General features: G+C 38.6%; 1 protein-coding gene across 1 annotated transcript; it reads right to left on the minus strand.

Annotated features, from left to right (window-relative positions):
* Positions 1 to 2,524: 2,524 nt before the first annotated feature.
* LOC104099955 (protein BRICK 1) lies at positions 2,525 to 3,409 on the minus strand. The gene is made up of 2 exons (XM_009607091.4): positions 3,059 to 3,409; positions 2,525 to 2,786 (listed from the first exon to the last, which is right to left on the minus strand). The coding sequence occupies exons 1-2, from the start codon at positions 3,189 to 3,191 to the stop codon at positions 2,662 to 2,664; spliced, it is 258 nt and encodes an 85-aa protein (XP_009605386.1). The 5' UTR covers positions 3,192 to 3,409; the 3' UTR covers positions 2,525 to 2,661.
* Between the last annotated feature and the right edge of the window lie 21,361 nt (positions 3,410 to 24,770).

The following is a 24,770-nucleotide window of genomic DNA, read 5'->3' on the forward strand; positions in this document are numbered from 1 at the left end:
ATTGTCAGTCTAAAACTCGGGAAAGGAGAATTATGATAGGCCGACGTAATGCAAAAAACTAGTCAATGAATCGTGACAAGCCATTGAGGATTCATATAACTAACCTTAACTAGTTTGGTTTAAGGCATAGTTGATGCTATTGTTGCAAGAGCAAGACTGCCAAAAGAATATGTTAATCAGTTAACGTAAAGAAAATGGATGAGACAGAGCAAGTTCATGCCCAAATTTCCAGGCAACATACATGCATGTAGGGCGTTAACTTTTTTATTTTTTTTATTTTTTGGATTCAGGAAGTAGGGTGCTAAATCCAGAAGATTAAAATAAAGAAAATCAAATATACAGGGAACAAATGAAGTTGGAAAGAATGAGTATTTGGAAGCACCAACCCTTTCATTTCAGGAACACACCACCTTTCAGCACTCGAAGTTCCAGGGTGATAGCGTCAGTGAGGTCCGAATAAACAAGTTTCGTGACTCTGTAAAAATAAGATATGTGTGATAGACAAGAAAGCTGTGTGATCAAGTTGGAACAGCTGATGAGAAAGCAGCTTGATTCAAGGAGTCTCTGGATTGGGAGATCTGAGAAATTTGTTGCTGAAGAATTGTCTCAGATTCTCTTTTTTTTTTTTTGATAAGAGATGAATTATCTCAGATAAAAGCAACTAGAACTAAGACTTATTACTACACCATATTCCTATAAGTCCATTACAATTAAACACTGGTATAATCTTATAACTTTATAAAATAAAAATAAACACTGCTCAACCGAAGCTAAGAGTCTGGTGGCTAGATGAAGGCAAGGGAAACACAAGTAAACTCAGAGAAATCAACCATGTTACCAATAACGAGTCTGGAAATAACTCCATGGTATTTGGACAGCAAGCTATTTCATTATCATGTCTGACCTTTCATTATGTAAATTCTGTTTTGCAAACAATATTAAAAATTACAACAAGAATGAGCTTTTTGTAGGGATTAAGGCATAGTTGATGTTACACTTCTGATGTTTTCCAGAAAGTCATTATATCTTAGTTAAAGATTTCTATGTCCAAGTATGATTTAGGGAACCCCTAATTTAGTTCATAAGATAATTCTTTTAGTATTACAGAAAAAGCAGACTGAATCAGATGATTCACACAGCTGACCTCAACTAGTTTGAGATTGAGCATAGTTGATTGATTATGAGATTTTACATGGTTGTTGTACATAATTTACACAGTTGTTGTACATAACAAGTGAAAGAAGATTTAAAATCAGACAAATTTCAAAAACGAAAAAGGAATACAGAAAAATCAGAACCACATCTCATGTGGAAGAAGCAAATCAGCTTCTCATGGTGTAATTGCGAGTGAGAGAAGGTGAAAGAAGAAAGCAAGAAAATAAGAGGCCGAGATCCAGCAGATTAGAGTTCCATGGAGTCATATCTAGAAGGCAGGCATGGAGATTGAAACGACCTTACAGAAGGTATAGTACCATTTGCTTCATATTAATTAGGTCAAAAGACTAAGATGGTCTAGCAGAATGCATGCAACCTTTTGTTCCCTCATATCCACTTCTCAGTCCTATTTCAACCTTCTTAACAAAGTATTTCTATGATGCATTAGCTGTGAACTATGGTGAGTAAAGGTGTTAAACGGAGACGAGGTAGACCTAAAATCACATGGAAAGAAGTTGTCTCGAAAAACCTACAAACTCTTGGAATGAAAGATAGGGCACAATTGAAGAAAAAGTCTTATAGAGGCAGTACCAATTAGTTGGGAATATATTTTAGTAAAATGTTAATATGTTTAATAGGTCCTACGCTTTCTAGGAATCTATTAGCCTTATTAGACATTTTGATCCTTATTTTTATTTTTATTTTGTGAAATGTTGGCTTGAGATGAATTTAAATGGTGAACATGGTCATCGAGAATTCATATAGCCGATGGATTTCAAGGATCAGTCAAATTCGCCAAAATGAGGGGAATTTTCTCGATCCTTTGGTAAACCGAATTCAGTTCGGAAAGGTGGGAAAGCAGTTCTTCGGGTGAGCAGTTTCAAAGGATCAAGGAATAATAAAAGGTACCCTAGCTGGATAGCTAAGACACTAAGAAGGCTTAGGCGGAATGCTTACCTTATGCTTACGTACCGGCCATAGAGAAGGTAGGTAGGAATAGATGGGCTGACGGATTAGGGGAATGGACCGCTTGCAAGACTGAAAACTCAAAGAAGAAGCAAAAAAAAAAAAAAAAAAAAAAACCTCCAACTTGTTTGGGACTGAGACATAGTTATTAGTGTTATACTAGCCATGAACCAACTCAAGAGAATAGTAGCTTTTAAGAACCAGAGAAATCAGAATAAAAAGCCTTTAAATCTAATAGGTATTCAAACTACCCTCCTGGAAGCGAAGGCAGGAGCAAAGCTTACTTAAATTCCACCCATCACTTGCACAAAAATTGTGTCAAATCGTTTGGCATTGAAATGTAACTGACTTGAATAGATCGGTATTCATATAGCTAACCTAACAAATTCCAGATCGAGGCACATTTGATTGATTCATTAACTAATTTTCATAAAAATAAGGACTTTTAACAAATATGATCTCCAATAACCAAGCATTTTATAATACAGAAGTAAAGCAGCTTACAGATAAAGAGCATTATTAGAATGATGCATCATCATTTCACACATTAAACAGAGCTGGATTAGCAATGGCTGTGGTGACTTGTACTTCAAGCAGTTCCAAGCGACGTTCAAGTGTATCGAGCTTCTCATTCAGTGTCGCCAATTTGCTCTTCGTCGTTGCCTCTGTAAATACAACAACATTAATCGCTACACTGTTAAAAAAAATAGGAAAAAGGGTAAAATGCACCCACACTCAGTATTTATACCAAATCAATGAAGGCAAAACATACATCTTTCATACACACATTTACTACTTAATCATGGTTAACTGATGTGTATTTTCAGTTTAATTCTAACTACTACGGCTAAATTGTTTGATTTTGCGTAAAAACCAGATTAAGTTTTTACCTGTAAAAATTACTCTAAGGAGATTGAAGGAGTTAGAGAATAGTTACCAAATTGGACGAGGAAATCGAAAAGTTTACGGACGTTAAGGGAGATGTGAGAAATAAATTCACGATTCTCCCAATCTGCTTGTACTGCTATACCTACATTCACAGCGTTTGTAATTCCTCCGGCTCTAGCCATAGTTTTCCCTACTGCTTCCGATTTGAGAATGAAATATAAGAGAACTGAAAGGAGAACAATGAATTTAGCGATGATTTTTCTTCCACCTTAGTAATTGGAAGACGTAGGTGGGAGCAATGGAGCTGAGCAGCGTCTCGCTTAGTCGCTCGGTTGACTGCAGTTTTCCCCCTTTTGCTGTCTGTTTTCAATTTTTTGTTTCTTTTTCTTTGTTTTTGTTATATTTGTAAGTTAAGAAAAATGATGGAGATAGTGCCGCCTTCCTATCTTTAAAGGCAAGCATCTTTAGAGCCCGTCTGTTTTTCCCTTTTTTTTTCAAAAAATTTTCTCAATTTTCGAAATTAGCGGTTGTTCATAAAATTTTTAATTTTTACTTAAAAATACATTTTAATATTTTTTAAAAATTTAAAAAACTCTAAAAAGTTATTTTTCAAAACTCAAATCACTCACGAAACTTCAAAAATAACCCATGATTATATTCATGTCCAAATACAATTCTAAATTTCAAATATCATTTTCACTTGAAAATTTTTTCGCTCTATTTTGAAATTTTACAATTCTTATGTCCAAACGTCCACTTAATTGCACAAAATTTCACAATTTTGATCTATGACTGTGTGTCAAAGAAAATATTACTCCATTTTAGTTATCGTGGTTATAAAAAATATAATTATCATTTAAAATTATTAAGATATATTTAATTATTTTTTCTCATTTTATCTTTAGTATTAGTTGTTCTTAAAAGTACCAAATATTGATTATATAGCATGAAAACCTAACTGTGAAGAGTAAATAAGGTATAATAGACAAAAAGCCACTCTTATTAGTGATTTTCTAAAGTAGAAACATTATAACACTAATGAACAAGAGGGAATAGCAAAATTTATTTATGAGCGAGAGAACAATTAAGACACTTTACTTGGACTAAGAGCAGCAAATGCAGTGTTCTCGATTTGAATCTTAACATAATTAAGCTTATATTAAGATATTTATAGCGCCGCAAATTATAATAGAAGTAGTAGTATTTCGAGAGATATTGTGGACAGAATCCCTCAAGATTTTATTTAAAAGTTTAGACCTCTCTTTATGTTTCATTTATTTTTGGCTCAAGAAAATGCTAATAACCACCTAAATTCAACAAATAAATCAAAATCAATTCTTCCCACAAGTTTGAGCATTAACTGGCAGCTTCTCCATTCCACTTCTTCATCTTCATTGTTCACTCTTTGGATGCAAAATTGATTAATTCAATCGTTGAAGCTGATGTTGTTTCTTAAAACTTTAAAGTTAAGCATTGTATTCATTATGTGTGAAAGAACTTGAGTTTGAAGCTTGAAGGAGAAGAACAAAACCTCATTAAAGCTCATTTTGAAGCTTGGTTGAAAATTTTAATTTTATAAAATTATTTTTATTTGGATTAGATGTTGTTACAATAGATTGGGTCCATTTTAAAGCTTTTTATGTTATTATTTATTTGGATTAGATGTTGAACTTGAGTTTGAAACTGTGAAGAGCTTGTATCTCAATTTTGAGGGAGTTTAAAGGAGAAGAACAAAATTCCATTAAATCTCATTTTGAAGCTTAGTTGGAAAATTGAAATTTCTGAAAGAGATTTTTACCTTCTTATACTGTATATGAAACTATATTACCCTCCCTAATCAAGTTTTAACTTAATTATACGGGCATATATAATTTATCAATTATATACAAAATAGTTTTAATAAGTATCCATTTATATTAAGAATTGAATAGGGAATCCACATCCTTACTCTCTCTCTCTCTCCCCCGTCTCCCTCTCTTTCTCTGCTTCTATATTCTTTCCCCAATTTTCTTCCTTCATTTTCTCTGCTTTTCATCCTTTTTTTTCTAGGAAATTTATCAATGAATTTCAATTGTTATAATATAGAGTTTTAATTTATCAATTTCCTTTTCATGTTGCACAATTGGTGTTCGAATTGAAATTGACAATCAATAAATTTTGAAGGTATTTGATTCTCCACCATTGACATTCATTAAAAAACCCTGAAGATTTGAATTCGAATTTGGGTTTTCAAAAACTATTGTTTGTTTGGATTGGGTATTGTTGCAAATAATTTAAAATATTTTTTGGAGTTTATATCTCAATTTTGATGGTATTTGGTGAAAATTAGATTTGATTTTGGTAGAAAAGGAAGAAGAGGAGGAAGAAGAAGAATGAAATTTAAATTTAAGTTATAAATACTATTTTTTTTACATAAAGTTGTTGATATGTATCAAAATTGTATTAAGAAAAGAATTTTTGATTGAAATTTCTGAGAGGAAGAAGAACACGCCACATACAAAATATATACAAATCATATACAAAATACATATAAAAGACATATTGTATAAAATTTGTATGAAAAATGTATTTAAGTCGTATGATGTTGTAATTGTATTCAATCGTATAAAAATGATGTATGAAAGTTGTAGATAAGTTATAAAAAAATTGTATACTATATAATTAGTCATATATTTTTAGTTTATATATTATTATAGATATATCAAATTTATATAAAAATTAAATATTCTGGCATTCGGAATTCCTTATATAGTTTTGAAGGCATATATACACTCCAAATATAATACATAGACGATAATCGCAATGATTACTGTGGGTGAAAATCATTACGACCATGAGTTATGATTGCACCCTTGCATTAATTTGTGGGAATAGTTTAGAATACAAGAATATTTTTGAGCATTTAAACAAATTGTTTCGACTTTTCCTCTGTTTCAGAAAAGCCAAACCTTATTTGTGATTCGTTCCTTTCATTATCGTCCATATATAGAAGAAGTGATTCTTAAATAATATTTTTCTCTTTTTCATTTTACATAAATACTACAGTTAAGGCATTATGAGAAAGAGAATAAGAGAAAAAAAAAGAAAAAGGGTGTAAATAAATTCCCTAATTTAAGGCACTAATAATAGATTATATATGGAGAGAGGCGACAAAGAATAGGGAAAGAGGAGAGGAGAGAAAAAAGAAAAAAGATGTAACTAAATCCCCTAATTTAAGGCACTAATAATAGATTGCATATAATTTGTAAGCAATCTTTGTTTAGGGCGGGTAATATACAAAACTAGGACAATTTTAGTAAATAATTTTCATATATTGTATAGGAAGGAAATAAATTCCTTTGTGAATTTATTATTTGTTTTGATTGGGGTTGTTACAAAAGATTGGGTCTAGGAGTGGCTAAACTAACTCAAACCAATTTGACCCGCCCAACACACCCAAATTTTAACAGGTTTGGGCAAGAATAGTTTTGAAGATGGGCTATTTTGGGCTAGCCCAAATTAACCCATCACAAATCATCAGCCCAAATGGACCCATGATGATGCCCAACCTTGACCCATGAAAATGTTCATTCTTAAAGTTCTACCTTGACACATGTTATAACTTTAATCTCTTGTTCGGTGGTTCGTTTCCCATTCTCATACTTGGTAATTAGTAATTTTTTACTATGTTTATCCAAGTTTATTTTTTTCTTTTATGAAAGACTTTTTTAATTCTATTCATCATAAAAGTGAGATTAGTACATTAATTAATATATTCATATACTATTATGGTAATCATGGAGACATAACTGGATGAAAAAACATTTATAAGTGTTAGAATTTAAACTCAAACCTCTTAATATCTTGACTTATTAAGTTAGAAAGGAATGACCAATAAAAAGGAAATAGGAAAATAGTGTATTTCGTTTTGTTTTGCAGTTACATAACTAAACAAGAAAAGGTAAAAATACTAATTTGGATTAATTAGAAATAAAATAAAAGACAGACACCGGCTATTTTTGAGGTACCGCAATATAATTAACGACATATCATGATTTGAATCAGAGGAGATTATTTGTGAGTATATTTTCAATTTTTTGGAAAAAAACATTGGGTTTTGATTTATTTAAAAGTTGAAAATATTAAAAAGATTTGGGTCAAGTTGGACGGATTGAGTTATGACCTATTGTTTAGCCCCTTTTGACCCAAATGAACTTTGGGCAAGGTTGGGCATTAGCTCACTTGTTGGGAAAGTGGTTGATAGGAACTTAAGACCGGGGCACTCAGAGTTGTTGATGGTTCAACCTGTACTGTGTCACCGGGCACCAATCCACAGGCTACAGACTATGATGACTGCATCTTCACTTACGCAATGAAATTGAGTTGATGGAGTAGCCAATGCCTTTGAGTTATTCTCTTCGGTATTGCCTTCTCTCATCGTCAAAGGCGCCGCAAGGCACTCGACTAGAAGGAGTGGATGTTAGGCACACAGGGAAGACTCTGACTATGCGCTGACACTAGCCCTCTGAAGCAAGCGGGCTTCGCCGATAGTAGCCTGAAATTGACCATTAGAAAATAAAATAATGGCCAATAAAAAAGAATTCTCCTTTGAAGTTTATTTTAATAAGCATAAAACCAGGCGATTCAATTCAGGTCTATTTTGATTGATTTCTCATTTTTCGGATCTGATTGTAACAATAGAGAAGTAGGAAGACTTTGGCGATTCATAATAGAAGGGGGTATCTAGAATATCTATGTCCCGGGACATAAAATATGAATAATGAAAGTAAGTCTGTTTTCTAAAAGAAGTAGTTTTCCTCTCATGGATTTCTTCCCATTCAAGCCAGAAAAGCCCCGTAGCTATATCTATCGTTATTAGTTTACGGAGATATCTTAGATATCTCGAGTAAGGAGACGGGACGGGATAGTTAGAGTTCTATTTCTAGGAAGGAATAGACTATCGGAAAGCTCATTCTCGGCCGGGCTCGAAGCAGAAGGTAGAACGTAATATCTCTTGTTGGTTCAGCACTTTACGTGTGTGTTGACCATGCACTCTCTCTTCGTGTAATGTCGTATGTATGATAGAGGTAGTGTGGTGATTGACCTCAATGCTAATGGTGATCCCCAAGGTTTAACGAATGAATGAAGCTATGATCGTACCCGGAAAGGTTAAGAAAACATCAATTGAAGATGAACCCGAAAAAATGTACATTCGGGATCGGGCGGAGGCCTTAAATCAGTAGGGCAATAGCATAGCTATTATTGACCTAGAGTGAATCGAATTTCGTTTCCGTTCTTTGGGGGCATTCGGGCCCCTCTCGATCTTTTTATACGTTGAGAAGGGGGAAGGAGTCTAAATCAATGGACATTAATGAACCATCATTGATAGACGTTGCACATGACACGATCAATTCGACTCAAGGCCCTACGCTAATAGAAGTTGCTTACTTTCTTAATAGCGAAGGAAAGGGCAGGGCTTTTTTCAGAAAGGCTTTATCCCAGCGAATAGAAGATACTCAGCTCCGCATAACATAGGGATTAGCACACTTTCAGGAAGAATATAGAATAGTAGAAGATCCAGCATGCAGAACACGACGATCATTATAAATTCACGAATTATAAATGTTGTAATATACTCTTTCCCATAACTTCTCATACCAGACCAATCCACTAAAATGCAAATAGGGATCATAAATGTGGTCAATATCACGAAGAATAAAGAGATACCATCTGTACGGAAAGGAGAGTACGAGACAACAAGAGAGTCTGTCAGAGAGGTTGTCATATACAGAGTCTGACGTAGTAGCGGACAACTTTGAATTGAGACTGAAAGCATCAAGCTCAGCAGTTTATGGTTCACCCATTTTTTATGTTATATACGCGGACTTCGTTCTGACGAGAATCTGTCTTCACAAACCTGCGAAACTTCCCCTTAAGCTGATCAAGCTGCTGATCACTCCGGTCACCCGGATCTTGCTGACTCTCTTAAATCGGAGAATTCTGATGCTGTCTCACATAAACTCTTCAATAGTTCCACCCCTCCCCTCTAAGGGGAGATAGCTACAAGTGGGTCTATAAAATTAACAAAATGCTGATGGAACTGTTGAGGGGTTGAAGGCTAGAATGGTGGCCAAAATGTGGCTTATATAGAGATGGGACATTTCCCTGGACTTAGCTTGGGGAAGAAAGAGCAAGGGGTCACCAAACTTTGTGAATCACAAGGCAACTTATAGGCTGTGTTATATTCCAACTGAAGAAGACAAGGCATCCAGTCATCTGTGCGTAACAGCTACTGGTGTCATCACCCTGCAAAGAGTTGGAACCAATCAAGACTGAACACTAACCCCATTTTGTAGACGGGTTGGGACCGGCCTTCTATCACGGTGAACAATGTTCCACTGATTAGGCGGGGACAAGATTTGAACCTGCAATCTTCAGGTCATGAGCATGATAAGTTGACCAATTCTTTCTTTCATAAATCAAGCAATTTTTCACGGTCAAGCCTAGTAGAGCTCCTAGTCCGGCAAGACTAGCAAAGATGCTATCAGGCCTAGTTATCATAAGAATGGAAGGGAAAGCGAAGGACAGAGACCATTTCACAAGAGCTTCAAGAAGAGTGATCCTTTTGAATAGAAGATGCACATGAAAAAGAATTTTTTAGAGGAAGATAAAAAAAATATGAATTTCCCTATTGATAACCTCTGATAAATAATAGGGGTAGGGGGCGCTAACGAGCAAGAAAATGGATGCGCTAAGGCGCAACTTCGCGCAGCTGCTACGCATTTATTTACTCAACTCATATTGCCCCCCCCCCCCCCTCTCAATTTCAACCCAAACAACCCAGTTGCCACCCCTAATTGGTTCCATCTTGGAGAGCTTATATCTCAATTTTGAGAGAATTTGGTGAAGATTTAAGGTAATTTTGGATGAATTTCAGATTTGAGCTTAAGGTTGAAGAAGAACATTTCAGATTTATGTATAAGGTCTATAATAGTTTTTAACGGTCTATACTAAACGATCTAGATGTGTTTATGTTGCATTCCCCTTAATAAATTTTAACTTACTCTATATACGTGATTATAAATAGTCTACTAATTTATTATAAACTGAATATAACATCAAAGCTTCAATTATTTAATTGACCTTTTTATATTCTAATTTAATCGGTCTTTCAAAAAATATTATTGCATAATTTTAAGTATATTAAATAATATAATATTGCTGTAATATTTACAAAATGATTTTAATTTAGTTTATACAAAATAATTTTAACTTAGTCTATATTATACGGCCCTAATGTTTTGACTTTGAAGAGGAAAATTTTAGATTTATGTTTATAATAGATTTTAACTCAGTCTACACTAAACGATCTGGATATATTTTATAAATTTTAAAAGTGTATCTTGATCTAGAATAGTTTTAAGTTAGTCTATATAAAACGGCCTCAGTGTATCTTGATCTAGAATAGTTTTAAGTTAGTCTATATAAAACGGCCTCGATGTGCTTACGATGCATTCTTTTTATGTGAAGCAACATCTTATAAATTGCTTATGCACTCTATAAGAAAGTGACACCTAGTGTGACTAATGAACGGAAAGTAAAATCAAAAATTGTAACGACCCGGCCGATCATTTTGAGAGTTCTAACCCTGTTCCCCTATTTACTGCTCATTTTATGCTCATTAGTTGCTATGTGACATGCCGGGGTAGTTGATTCGGGTTCGGAGAGGTTTCGAAATAAGATGTGATATTTAGTTTCAAGGTTGGAGGCTTAAATTGAAATGATTGACCGGATGTCAACTTGTATGTAAACGACCCCGAAATAGAGTTTTGATGGTTCCGTTAGCTCCGTTGGGTGATTTTGGACTTAGGAGTGTGTCCAGATTATGAATTGGAGGTTCATAGTTGAATTAGGCTTGAAATGGCGAAAGTTGAAAATTTTAAAGTTTGACCGAGAGTGGACTTTGTGGCTAGCGAGCTCATATTGGGGTTCCGGGAGCTGGAGTAGGTCTGTGGTGTCATTTGTGACTTGTGTGCAAAATTTGAGGTCAATCGGACATGATTTGATATGTTTCGGCATCGAATGTAGAAGTTGAAAGTTCAAAAGTTCATTAGGCTTGAATCGATGGGCAATCTGTTGTTTTAGCATTATTTGATGTGATTTGAAGGCTCGACTAAGTTCGTATCATACTTTAGGACTTGTTGTTATATTTGGTTGAGGTCCCGGGGGCTTCGGGTTGGTTTCAGATTGTTAACAGATCGAACTTGGAGTTTGAGAGATTGCTAAAGCACCAAGTCTGGTGCAATCGCACCTGCGAAGGTTTTAATCGTAGATGTGAAACCGCATGTGCACACCAGCCATCGCAGAAGCAGCCAGGAGTGGAGTTGGGCAGTGCTCGCAGGTGCAAAGAGTTTGCTCGCACCTGCGACCTCGTAGGTGCGAAGTGATGCACGCAGAAGCGAAAATGGGAAAGGGAGCTGGCTCCGCAGAAGCGGCAGTGTGCTCGCAGACGTGAGTCCTCAGGTGCGGTGTTTTGGTCTACAGGCACGAAGCCAATCGTAGGAGCAGATGCTATGGTCGCACCCGTGAAATCGCAGATGCGGGTAAGTTATCGCAGGTACGGAAAGCCTGGGGAGTGTATTAAAATGGAGGATTCCGTGATTTTTTTTATCATTTTGGACATTTCAAGCTCGGGATTAGGTAATATTTTAGAGGGATTTTGAAGGGATTCTTGAGGTAAGTCACTTGTGGTTATTTTTATTCAATAATTATATTTCCCCATTGAATTTCCCACCCAGTTGGTGTGTTTTTGAGAGTTTATATTCTGAGAGTTTATATTAGGGATTTGAGTGACGATTTGATATTGAATTTTGATAAATTTGGTATGGTTGGACTCGTGGTTGAATAGGCCTTCGGATTTTGTGACTTTTGTTGGATTCCGAGACGTGGGCTTGGGAGACGACTTTTGAGTTGACTTTTGATTAAGAACTTAGTATTTTCTTATGAAATTGATTCCTTTAGCTCGCGTTGATTGTATCGAATTATTTGTGACTAGATTCGAGGTATTCATAGGCCGGTTCGCGAGGCAAGGGCTTGCTAGCGGAGTGATTTTATTTTCTTGAGGTAAGTATCGTATTTAAACTCGGTTGAGGCACCAGTTGCTTGAATTGTTGTGATAGCCACATGTTTTTGGGTGTGTACATGCGTGGGGATGATCCCGTGTGCGGGCACCGGGATTGTATATGAGTTGTGCTCGAACTCTTACAAGCCCATAAATGACCGTTGAGCTTCAAGCTTTGGTATCTAACATGTTGTATCGGTTTATGTGATCTAGTTGAGCCATGATGAGACTACTTAGAGGTTTAATCCCTGAACGAACTTGACAAATACTTTTCATTGATGAAATTGTCGGTTTGGACAACTATACCACACTTTTCACATGTCTACACTTTAGCATGTTATTTATACCAGTCCAGGGACATGAGAATCTTATTGCGCTCATCGTATACTTGTATACTTGCTTTATTGCTTATATATGATATTCTGGATAGGGCCTGTGACTATATCAGTCGGATTATGTTATTGGCACGTGAGTTAGCCGTGTAGCACATGAGTTGTCTGTGTGATGCCATGGATTGATATTATTGGCACGTGAGTTGTCTGTGCGGATTCATATATTGATATTATTGACACATGAGTTATCTGTATCGCACGTGAGTTATCTGTACAAGTTCTATGGTTAACACATGAGTTGTCCGTGCATTACGTGAGTTGTCCGTGCAGTGTGTGAAACTTGTATTTTCTTGATAATTTATCTGATTTACTTGTAACTTTCCTCTATATGCTATAATATTGCTGAGTGGGGTATTTTGAGAAAATAGTGCACATGCAGACACTGATATTCTTCTCACGAAGCCTTATGAGTTAGCCTTATATGTTATGTTGTGTTGGTTTAAAAGGGGCAGAATCACACCGAATTAACTAGTATCCTCCATAATTTAAACTTCTCTTACCTTGCCTCTTTTATTTGCGATACTTATTGAGTTGGTTGTACCCACACTACACCATGTACCTCGTGTGCAGATCCAGGAAATTTCGGACACGGTGGGTGTTGATTATCTGAGCAGCTTAGTCATTTGGAGATTTCAAGGTAGCTTCCCGGCGTCTGCAGACCTTGACCCTCCTTCCCTATCTCTCAGCTTTATGTATTTAGTTTTAGTTTTTCATAGACATTATTTCAGACTTGTGTTGTATAGACACTCATGTACTCAATGAAACCTTGTTTTTGGGAATTTTCGTATTGAGTTTTGATCTTTTATCCAGTTTACGAAGAGCTTTATTTATTTAAACCTGTTTTAGTTCATTTTTCATTTAACAAGTGTTGGAAATGTTTTAAGGTGTCGGCTTGCCTAGTACCATGTTAGGCGCCATCACGACATGCTAAGTTTTGGGTCGTGACAAGTTGGTATCAGAGTCTATGTTACATAGGTCTCACGAGTCATGAGCAGGTTTAGTAGAGTCTTGCAGATCGGTACGGAGACGTCTGTACTTATCCTTGAGAGGCTGCCAAACCCTTAGGAAACTTCACATTCTTGTATTCTTGTCGTGCAGATTTGGTGATTTCGGGAATTAAATTTTTGTTATTTTATTCTCTCACAGATGGTGAGTAAATGTGCTACCGGATAGGACGGACAACCACCAGTATCACCAGCTAGGGCCACGAGAGGCCGAGGTCGCGGTAGGGGCCGTGGTAGGAGTAGAGGTTCAACTCGTACAACATCTAGAGCAGCGCCTACAGATCCACCAGTTGTTCCAGCTCAGGAGCAGGTTCCAGATGTGGTTGAGCCAGAGGGGCTAGCTCAGGCACCAGCTATGCCTATTGTGATTCCAGTCCTTCAGGAGGCTTTTGGCTCAGATATTGACTATGTGCACTAGCCTTACTTAGGTAGTTTCTGTTCAGATGGCGCCAACCACTTCTCAGGTCGGGGAAGGTACTCATACTCCTGCCGCTCGTACCCCAGAGCAAGTGATGCAGGGACTTCAGATACCGGGGGTACTACCAGCCCAACCGGTTGTAGTTACTCAGGCCCAGATGGGTCCCGTTATGACTGCTGATGTGGAGAGGAGACTAGAGAGATCTGGGAGGCTCCAGCCTCCATCATTCAGTGGGGCTGAGTCTAAGGATGCCCAGGAATTCTTGGATAGGTGCCAGCAGATTCTTCACACAACAGGTATCCTGGAGACCAGTGGGGTCTCGTTCACTACTTTTCAGTTTACTTTGGCTACTTCAGATGGTGGGAGGCCTATAAGAGGTGCAGGCCAGTCGGTGTGGCACCACTTATATGGCATGAGTTCTCCGTTCTCTTCTTAGAGAAGTTCGTGCCACATATACACATGGAGGAGCTGCGCAGACAGTTTGAGCAGCTGCGTCAGGATGGCATGTCTGTGACCCAGTATGAGATGAGGGTTTCATAGTTGGCTCGTCACGTAGTTTGGTTGGTTTCCACTGAGAGGGAGTTGATTCAGAGGTTCATTGATGGCCTCACCTATCAGTTGAGTTTGCTTATGATTCGGGGGAGTGTATCAGGTGCTACATTCGATGAGGTGGTTGATATTGCTCGGTGGATAAAAATGGTATGTATTCAGGAGAGGGAGGCCAAGAGGCCTCATGGATCGGGTGGTTTCAGCGGTGTTTCTTCTGGGGGTCAGTCCCACTACAGCAGGGGTCGTCCTTATAGGCCTGCTCAGACGACTCATCCAACTCATCGTGGTGCATTAGTTAGCCACGGTTCTTACAGTGCTCGCTCATGCCAATATTCATTCAGTGCACTACCAGCGCAAAGTTCTCACCATGCCTTGTCTGCTCAGGTTCCTACAAGTAGTTTCTCGGGTTATCAAGAGCAGCAACTCCGTCAAAGGAGGGGTTATTTCAAGTATGGAGATTTGAGTCATCTCAAGAGGGATTGTCCTAGATTATTGAGTGGGGTTCCATGATAGAGTTTCTCGGCCGATGATGCCAGCACCAGCAGTTACACCACCGCTCAGCCAGCTCGGGGTAGGGCTCAGGAAACTAGGGTTCGCCCTAGAGGGGGAGGTCGATCAGGTGGCAGTCAGGCTCGATTTTATGCTATCCCTGCCAGGCCAGAGGCCATTGCTTTAGATGCAATAATCAAAGGTATTGTTTCAGTGTGCCACAAAGATGCTTCCACATTATTTGACCCTCTACTTATTCCTATATATCATCCTATTTTACTCGTTATTTGTATATGCCCCGTGAGTCCTTAGCTTCACTTGTTCATGTATCTACACTGGTGGGTGATATTATTCTTGTGGACCGTGTATATCGATCGTGTGTAGTGGCTATTTGAGGATTGGAGACTAGAGTTGATCTCTTATTGCTTAGTATGGTTGATTTCGTTGTGATCTTAGGTATGTATTAGTTATCTCCATGTGATGCTATTCTAGACTATCACGCTAAGACCGTGACATTTGTGATGCCGGGGTTTCCAAGTTTCGAGTGGAGGGGTTCTCTAGATTATGTTCCCAGCAGGGTAATTTCTTATTTGAAGGCCCAACGGATAGTTGGGAAGGGTGCTTGTCTTATTTGGCCTTTGTGAGGGAGGTTGGTGCTTGTTACTCCTACTATTGATTTTGTTCCGGTGATGCGAGATTTTCCTGATGTGTTTCCAGCAGACCTGTCAGGCATGCCGTCTGACAGGGTTTGGTATTGACTTGGTGGCGGGCACTCAGCCCATCTCTATTCCTCTGAATCGTATGGCACCAACTGAGTTGAAGGAATTGAAGTGGCAGATTCAGGAACTCCTAGATAAGGGATTTATTAGGACTAGTGTGTCACCTTGGGGTGCACCGATTATGTTTGTGAAGAAAAATAATGGTACTATACTGATGTGCATCGACTATAGGCAATTGAACAAAGTTCCAATCAAGAACAAGTATCCTTTGCCACGTATTGATAATCTTTTTCACCAGCTTTAGGGAGCGAGGGTGTTCTCTAAGATTAATTTGAGGTCTCGGTATCACCAGTTTAAGATTCGAGACTCGGATATTCTAAACACAGCATTCAGGACCTGTTATGGTCATTATGAGTTCCTTGTGATGTCTTTTGGGCTGACTAACACCCCAACAACATTCATGTATCTGATGAACAATTTATTTCAGCCCTATCTCGACTCATTTGTCATAGTATTCTTTGATGATATCCTGGTGTACTCTCGTAGCTGGGTGGAACATGCCCAACATTTGAGGATTGTGTTGCAACGATTGAGGGAAGAGAAGCTTTATGCCAAGTTATCCAAGTGTGAGTTTTGGCTTAGTCCAATGGCGTTCTTGGGGCACGTGGTATCCTGTGAGGGGATTAAGGTGGATCCGAAGAAGATAGAGGCGGTTCAGAGTTGTCCTAGACCGTCTATAGCTACGGAGATTCGGAGCTTTCTCGGCTTGGTCGGTTATTATCGTCGCTTCGTGGAGGTTTTCTCGTCTATTGCATCGCGTTTGACCAAATTGACCCTGAAGGGTGCTACTTTCAGGTGGTTGGATGAGTGTAAAGAGAGCTTTCAGAAGCTCAAGACTGCCTTGACCACAACTTCAGTTCTAGTTTTACCTTCAGCTTCTGGCTCTTATGCAGTGTATTGTGATGCTTCTTGGATCGATATTGGATGTGTCGTAATGTAGGAGGGTAGAGTGATTTCTTATGATTCCCGTCAGTTGAAGCCTCATGAGAAGAACTACCCTATCCACGATTTGGAGTTGGCTGCCATCATTCATGCATTGAATATTTGGAGGCATTATCTCTGCGGTATGTCTTGTGAGGTATTTACGGATCATCGGAGTCTCCAACACTTGTTCAAATAGAAGGATCTAAATTTGAGGCAACGGAGATGGTTGAAGATGCTAAAGGACTATGATATTACTATTCTGTATTATCTCGGGAAGGCCAATGTGGTGGCCGATGCCTTGAGTAGAATGGCGGTGAGTAGGAGTGTACATGGGTCGGGTTGGTTCGGATTTTCTAATTACCAAACCAAACCAATTGTATCGGATTATTAAATCTAAATACCAAACCAAACCAATAAAAGTAGAATTTTTTAATCTTGGGTTTTCTCGGGTTTTTTCGTTTTTTTTTCATTAAGTCTTCATAACACAAAAAATAAATATTATTAATAAGCCATAATGAAAACAAACATAATTTAAAATTATGACTGATAGATACTATTATTTACATGACTAACCACTAGAAGAAAAATAAGTTATACATTTTAATTAAACCATGGAAAAACTAAAAAATAAATATCAACACTATTTTCATTCATAGTACAATTGAATTGAATGTCTTTTATTAGAATTAGTATTGATTTGATTTTGGTTTAGGTTTTTTTGAGTTACTAACATTTATGGACTATAAAACTTATTGGAGCATCCAAAAATTATAAGCTCAAGCTTGAAATAATACGTTAAAATATAAAATCATGAAAAAGCTTAAGAAATATTTATAAACTACACAACCATAAATATTTTTATGTATTAAATATATTTAAAAGTTCTATATATATAATGTCGGGTTAATTTGGTTTCGGTTTGACTTTTTTTAGTTAAAACCAAACCAAACCAAATATGGTCGTGTTTTTGTTTTTTCAACACCAAACTAAATCAAACCAAACCATAGTTGGTTTTTTTTCTCGGTTTGAATCGAATTATCGGGTTGGTGCAGTTTGTCAATTTTATTTGTACACCCCTAGCAGTGAGTATGGTTAGGCTTGCATTTATTCCCGTTGGTGAGAGACCTCTTGCAGTTGACGCTCAGGCCTTGGCCAACCAGTTCATGGGATTAGATGTTTCGGAGCCCAGCCAGTTCTAGCTTGTGTGGTTTCTCGGTCTTCCTTATATGACCGCATCAGAGAGCGCTAGTATAATGATCCCCATTTGCTTGTCCTTAAGGACACGGTTCAGCACGGCGATGCCAGGGATGTTACTATTGGGGATGATGGGGTGTTGAGGATGTAGGGTCGGATTTGTGTGCCTAATATAGATGGGCTACATGAGTTGATTCTTGAGGAGGCCCGCAGTTTGCGGTATTCCATTCATCCGGGTGCCGCGAATATGTACCCAGACTTGAGGCAACACTATTGGCGGAGGAGGATGAAGAAGGATATAGTGTGGTTTGTAGCTCGGTGCCTAAACTGTCAGCAGGTGAAGTATAAGCATCAGAGACCAGGCGGATTGCTTCAAAGGCTTGAGATTCCGGAGTGTAAATGGAAGTGTATCACCATGGATTTTGTAGTAGGACTCCCACGGACTTCGCGGAAGTTTGATGCTATTTTGGTGATTGTGGATCGGCTGACCAAGTTCGCGTACTTTATTCCAGTTGGGACTATGTATTTTTTGAAGCGGTTGGCTGAGATTTACACCCACAGGATTGCTCGCCTTCACGGTGTGCCAGTGTCCATCATTTCATACCGGGGCACGCACTTTACATCGCAGTTTTAGAGAGCCATACAGCGAGAGTTGGGCACCCAGGTTGAGTTGAGTACATTATTTCACCCTCAGACGGAAGGACAGTCTGAGTGCACTATTCAGATATTGGAGGATATGCTACGTGCTTGTGTCATAGATTTCGGGGGTTTTTGGGATCCGTTTCTGCCGCTCGCAGAGTTTGCCTACAACAATAGCTACCATTCGAGCATTCAAATGGCTTCGTATGAGGCTTTGTATGGGAGACAGTATTGATCTCTGGTTGGTTGGTTTGAGCTGGGTGAGGCTAGGCTATTGGGTACTGACTTGGTTCAGGATGTGTTGGACAAGGTTAAATTGATTCAGGCTCGGCTTCGTACGGCACAGTCTAGACAGAAGAGTTACACTGATCGGAAGGTTTGTGATGTTGCTTACATAGTTGGGGAGAAGGTACTGCTCAAGGTTTCACCCATGAAGGGTGTTATGAGGTTCAGGAAGAAGAACAAGTTGAGCCCTCGGTATATTAAGCTGTTTGAGATGCTTCAGAGGATTGGAAAGGTGGCTTACAAGCTTTCCTTGCCACCTAGTTTGTCGAGTGTTCATCTAGTGTTTCATGTATCTATGCTCCGGAAGTATGTTGGCGATCCGTCTCATGTTTTGGATTTTATAACGGTTTAGTTGGATGGTGATTTGACTTATGATATAGAGCCGCTGGCCATTTTGGGTCGACAGGTTCGAAAGTTGAGGTCAAAGGACATAGCTTCAGTGAAGGTGCAGTGGAGAGGTCAGCCAGTTGAGGAGGCTACATGGGAGACCGAGTGGAAGATGCATAGCAGATATCCACACCTATTTGAGACTCTAGGTACATTTCTAGACCCGCTCGAGGACCAACGTATGTTTAAGAGGAGGGGGGGATGTAACGACCCGTTCGATCATTTTGAGAGTTGTAGCCCCTTTTCCCCATTTACTGCCCATTTTATGCTCATTAGTTTCTATGTGACTTGCCGGGATAGTTTGTTCGGGTCTTGAGAGGTTTCGGAATGAGATGAGACAGTAAGTCTCAAGGTTGGAAGCTTAAGTTGAAATGGTTGACCAGATATCGACTTATGTGTAAACAACTCCAAAATGGAGTTTTGATAGTTCTGTTAGCTCCGTTGGGCGATCCTAAACTTAGGAGTGTGTCCAGATGTGAATTCGAGGTCTGTAGTTGAATTAGGCTTGAAATGGCGAAAGTTAGAAATTTTAAAGTTTGACCGAGAGTGGACTTTGTGGTTACCGCACTTGGATTGGGCTTCCGGGAATTGGAGTAGGTCCGTGGTGTCATTTTTGACTTATGTGAAAAATTTAAGGTCAATCGGACGTGATTTGATAGGTTTCGGTATCGAATGTAGAATTTTGAAGTTCAAAATTTCATTAGGCTTGATTCGATGCGCGATCCATGGTTTTAGCATTGTTTGATATGATTTGAAGGCTCGACTAAGTTCGTATCGTGCTTTAGGACTTGTTGGTATATTTGGTTGAGGTCCCCAGGGCCTTGGGTTGGTTTCGGATAGTTAACGGATCGAATTTGGAGTTTGAGAGATTGCTGATGCACTAGGTCTGGTGCAATCATACCTGCGAAGGTTTTGATCGCAGGTGCGAAGCTGCATGTGCGCACCAGCCATCGCAGAAATGACCAAGTGTGGAGCTGGGTAGTGCTCGCAGGTGCGAAGAGTTTGCCTGCACCTGCGAGGTCGCAGGTGCGAAGTGACGAATGCAGAAGCAGAAATGGGAAAGGGAGCTGGCTCCACAGAAGCGGCAGTGTGCTTGCAGACGTGAGTTCGTAGGTGCGGTATTTTGGTCCGCATGAGCGATGCCAATCACAGGAGCAGATGTCTTGGTCGCACCCGCGAAACCGCAGGTGCAGGTAAGTTGTCACAGGTGCAGAAAGCCTGGGCAGTGTATTAAAATCGAGGGTTCCGTGATTTTTCATCATTTTCGACATTTCAAGCTCGGTATTAGGCGATTGTTGAGAGGGATTTCGAAGGGATTTTTGAGGTAAGTCACTTGTGATTATTTTTATTTAATAATTATGTTTCCCCATTGAATTTTCCACCTAGTTGGTGTGCTTTTGATGTGTAATTTTGGGGGTTGAGGCTAAGGATTTAGAGAGTTTAAATTGGGGAATTGAGTGACGATTTGGTGTCGTATTTTAGTAAATTTGGTATGGTTGGACTAGTGGTTGAATGAGCTTCCAAATTTTATGATTTTTGTTGGATTCCGAGACATGGGCCTAAGGGCCGACTTTTGAGTTGACTTTTGACTTTTGATATGAATTCAATATTTTCTTATGAAATTGATTCCTTTAGCTCATGTTGATTGTATCGAATTATTTGTGACTAGATTCGAGGCATTCAGAGGCCAGTTTGCGAGGCAAAGGCTTTCTAGCGAAGTGATTTGATTTGCTTGAGGTAAGTATCGTATTTAAACTCGGTTGAGGCACCAGTTTCCTGAATTGTTGTGATAACCACATGTTTTTGGGTGTGTACATGCATAGAGAGGATCCCATGTGCAGGCACCGAGATTGTATATTCATGTTTGAGTTGTGCTCGGGCTCTTAGAAGCCCATAAATGACTGTTGAGCTTCAATCTTTGTTATGTAACATGTTGTATCGGTTTATGTGATCTAGTTAAGCCATGATGAGACTACTTAGAGGTTTAATCCCTGAACGAACTTGACAAATGCTTTTCATTGACGAAATTATCTGTTTGGACTACGATAGCATACTTTACACATGCCTACACTTTAGCATATTATTTACACCAGTCCAGGGACATGAGAATCTTATTGCGCTCATTTTATATCTGTATACTTGATTTATTGCTTCTATATGATATTTTGGACTGTGCATGCGATTGTGTCGGGCAGATTATGTTATTCGCACGTGAGTTGTTCGTGTAGATCCATGGATTGATATTATTGGCACGTGAGTTGTTCGTGCAATATGTGAGTTATCTGTGCGGATCCATATATTGATATTATTGATACGTGATTTGTCAGTGCAGGCTCTATGGTTAGCACGTGAGTTGTCCGTGCAGTATGTGAAACTTATATTTTCTTGAACATTTATCTGATTCACTTGTAACTTTCCTGTACATGCTATAATATTGCTGAGTGGGGTATTTTGAGAAAATAGTGCACATGCACACACTGATATTCTTCTCACGAAGCCTTATGATTTAGCCTTAAATGTTATGTTGTGTTGGCTTAAAAGGGACAGAATCACACTGAATTAACTAGTATCCTCAATATTTAAGCTTCTCTTACCTTGTCTTGTTTATTTGCGATACTTATTGAGTTGGTTGTAGTCACACTATACCCTGCATCTCGTATGCAAATCCAGGCATTTTCGGACACGGTGGGTGCTGATTATCTGAGCAGCTTAGTCATTCAGAGATTTCGAAGTAGCTACCCGCCGTCCAAAGACCTTGACCCTCTTTCCCTATCTCTCAGCTTTATGTATTTAGTTTCAGCTTTTCATAGACAGTATTTCAAACTTGTGTTATACAGATGTTCATGTACTTAGTGATACCTTGGTTTTGGGAAATTTCATATTGAGTTTTGATCTTTTATCCAGTTTATGAGAGTTTTAATTATTTAAACCTGTTTTAGATCATTTTTCATTTAAAAATGTTAGAATTGTTTTGAGGTGTCGGCTTGCCTAGTACCATTTTAGGCGCCATCACGACAAGCTAAATTATGGGTCGTGACAAAATTAATATTTGAGATCATATGGGTTGCATGCAATTCTAATATGTTTGGGTACTAAGATAAGCCAAGTATTCATGTAAAAATTGGCAAAATGACCAAGAAAAGTAATTGCTTACATTCAAATGCAATTGAGAAGGCACGAAAGGAAATATATGGTGCTAGCAAGTTAAAGAAAGATTGTGAGTAGTATAAATAGATATGTGTAGGTTGCAAGCTAAAGTATGGAAGAGCGAGTAGATAGGAGTAAGGATAAGAAAAGGTGAGTGAGAAGGTGATAAGAATAGGCAAGGCCTCGGATTTAAGCAAATCGAAACAAGAGAGCTGATGGTTTCGTAAGTTATAGAAAGTTCAGTATAGACTGAATTTACTCAAAGGAGCTAGGAGCATTTAGAAGATATGGAATGCTACCCTAGTAGTAAAGTTTAACGATCCGACCGGTCGTTTTGGGCATTGATGCTCCTTTCTACTATTTGAAGTCTTAAATACATTAATGCGATGTATTATGACTTGTGTGAATTGTCGGTTTTGGTTTTTAGGTATTTCGGAGTTAGTTTGGAAGAATGAAATCCAAGGCTTAAAGCTTAGGTTAAAATAGTGACTGAATGTCGACTTATGTATAAACGACCTCGGATTCAAATTATAATGATTCCAATAGCTCTGTATGGTGATTTTGGACTTAGGAGCATGTCCGAAAAATTATTTGGAGGTCCGTAGTGGAATTAGGCTTGAAATGGCAAAAGTTGAATTTTTGGAAGTTTGACCGGGGGTTTGAATTTTTTATATCGGGGCCGGAATCCGATTCTGAAAATTAAAATAACTTCATTATGTCATTTATGACTTGTATGCAAAATTTGAAGTCATTCCGGGTTGATTTGCTATGTTTCGGCACGAGTTATTGAAGTTGAAAAGTTCAAAGTTCATAAATTTCGATTTGAGGTGTGATTTGTCATTTTGATATTGTTACGTGTGTTTTGAGGCCTCGAGTAGGTCCGTAGTGCATTATGGAACTTGTTGGTATGTTCGGACGGGGTCCCGAGGGGTTCGGTTGAATTTCGGACGTAGTTCGGATCATTTCAAATGGCTTTGCATTGTTGGTTTTTCTACTGTTACCTGTTGCTTCTGGCGTTCTTCGTGATTGCGAAGGTGCAGCTGCGTTTGCGAAAGGTGTTTGGTCAGTGGAGCTATTTGTACTTCACGTTCGCGCCTCTAAGGTCGCGTTCGCGAAGCTTTGCATCAGTGGTCATCGCGTTCGCGTGGGGTGTATCGCGAATGCGTAGTGCTTTTGGTGGCAGTGTATTTTTTTTCATCGCGAACACGATGGACTTCCCGCATTCACATAGAGGAAATGGAGCAGAAGTGGAGATCACGCATTTGTGCTTCGCGATCGAGTGGACGAATCCGCGATCATTTAAGGTCTGTGAAGTTGTGCATCGCAATCGCGTGAGATTGTCCGCGATCACGTAGAGTAAATGACTAGGCAGCGAGTTTAACTTCTGAAAATGGGAATTAGTCCCATTTTCAGTTTTTACCGATTTGGAGCTCGGGAAGGGGCGATTTTGGGGAGATTTTCAAGAAAAATAATGGGGTAAGTGTTCTTAACTCAATATTGGTCAAATTACCCGAATCCATGGTTGCTTTAACATTTAATTGGTGAATTAAGTTGGAAATTTGTGAAAACCCTCTTGGTTTAATTTGAAGATTTGAGGGTCGAGTTGATGTCGAATTTGAGTAAAATTTATATGGTTGAACTTGTAATTGGATGGGTTGTTGAATTTTGTGTGTTTCGTCGGATTCCGAGACATGGCCCCATGGGCAATTTTTGGAGTGTAATTTCGGATTTTTTGGGAAAATATTAGTATTTTGATATGGAATTAATTCCTATAAATTATGAGGACCGAATCAAATTTATTGTGGCTAGAGTCGAGCCGTTCAGGAGTTAATACGCGCAGAATGGGATTTCTGGAGCAGTGTTTAGCTTGCTCGATATTGGATTCGTCTTGTTCGAGGTATGTAACTCTTCTAATCTTGGAGCTGAGGGTATGAACCCCGATTATACGTATTATGTGAATTGTTTGGAGGTGACGCACATGCTAAGTGACGGGCGTGTGGGCGTGCACCGTAAAAATTATGACGTAATTGGTTATGTGAAATTGTGTAGTCAAATAATCTTGGCATTATCCATATAATTTTATGTGTTAAAGAAATTGAGCTGAGAATCATGTTAAAAATCATGCTGAGGCTAGTATTATTGAGACCCGCAGAGGTCATATTGATGTTGAATTATTTGTTTAAATTGATATTTCATACTCAGTCATATTCCTTCATTTCATATCATATCTCAGTCTCTGTTATTATTTATTGATATACCATATCATTATTTTGGGCTAGTTTCATGACATTGTGAGCCCGAGAGACTGGAGAGAGTGATGACTGAGTGAGGCTGAGGGCCAGATTGTGAGGTTATTATTATGGGATCGGGCTGCACGCCGCAACAAATTTTATTTACTTATGCATGGATCTGGCTTATTATAGCGCTTGGGCTGAAGGAGCCCCTCCGGAGCCT

This window comes from Nicotiana tomentosiformis, chromosome 9, assembly GCF_000390325.3.
Source record: "Nicotiana tomentosiformis chromosome 9, ASM39032v3, whole genome shotgun sequence".
NCBI classification, from domain to species: domain Eukaryota; kingdom Viridiplantae; phylum Streptophyta; class Magnoliopsida; order Solanales; family Solanaceae; genus Nicotiana; species Nicotiana tomentosiformis.

Excerpts from the sequence above, each read along its gene's own strand:
- LOC104099955 (XM_009607091.4), bottom strand. The coding sequence starts at position 3,191 with ATGGCTAGAGCCGGAGGAATTACAAACGCTGTGAATGTAGGTATAGCA. Across the intron at positions 2,787-3,058 it reads CGATTTCCTCGTCCAATTTG|AGGCAACGACGAAGAGCAAA; the intron begins GTAACTATTCTC and ends TTGTATTTACAG.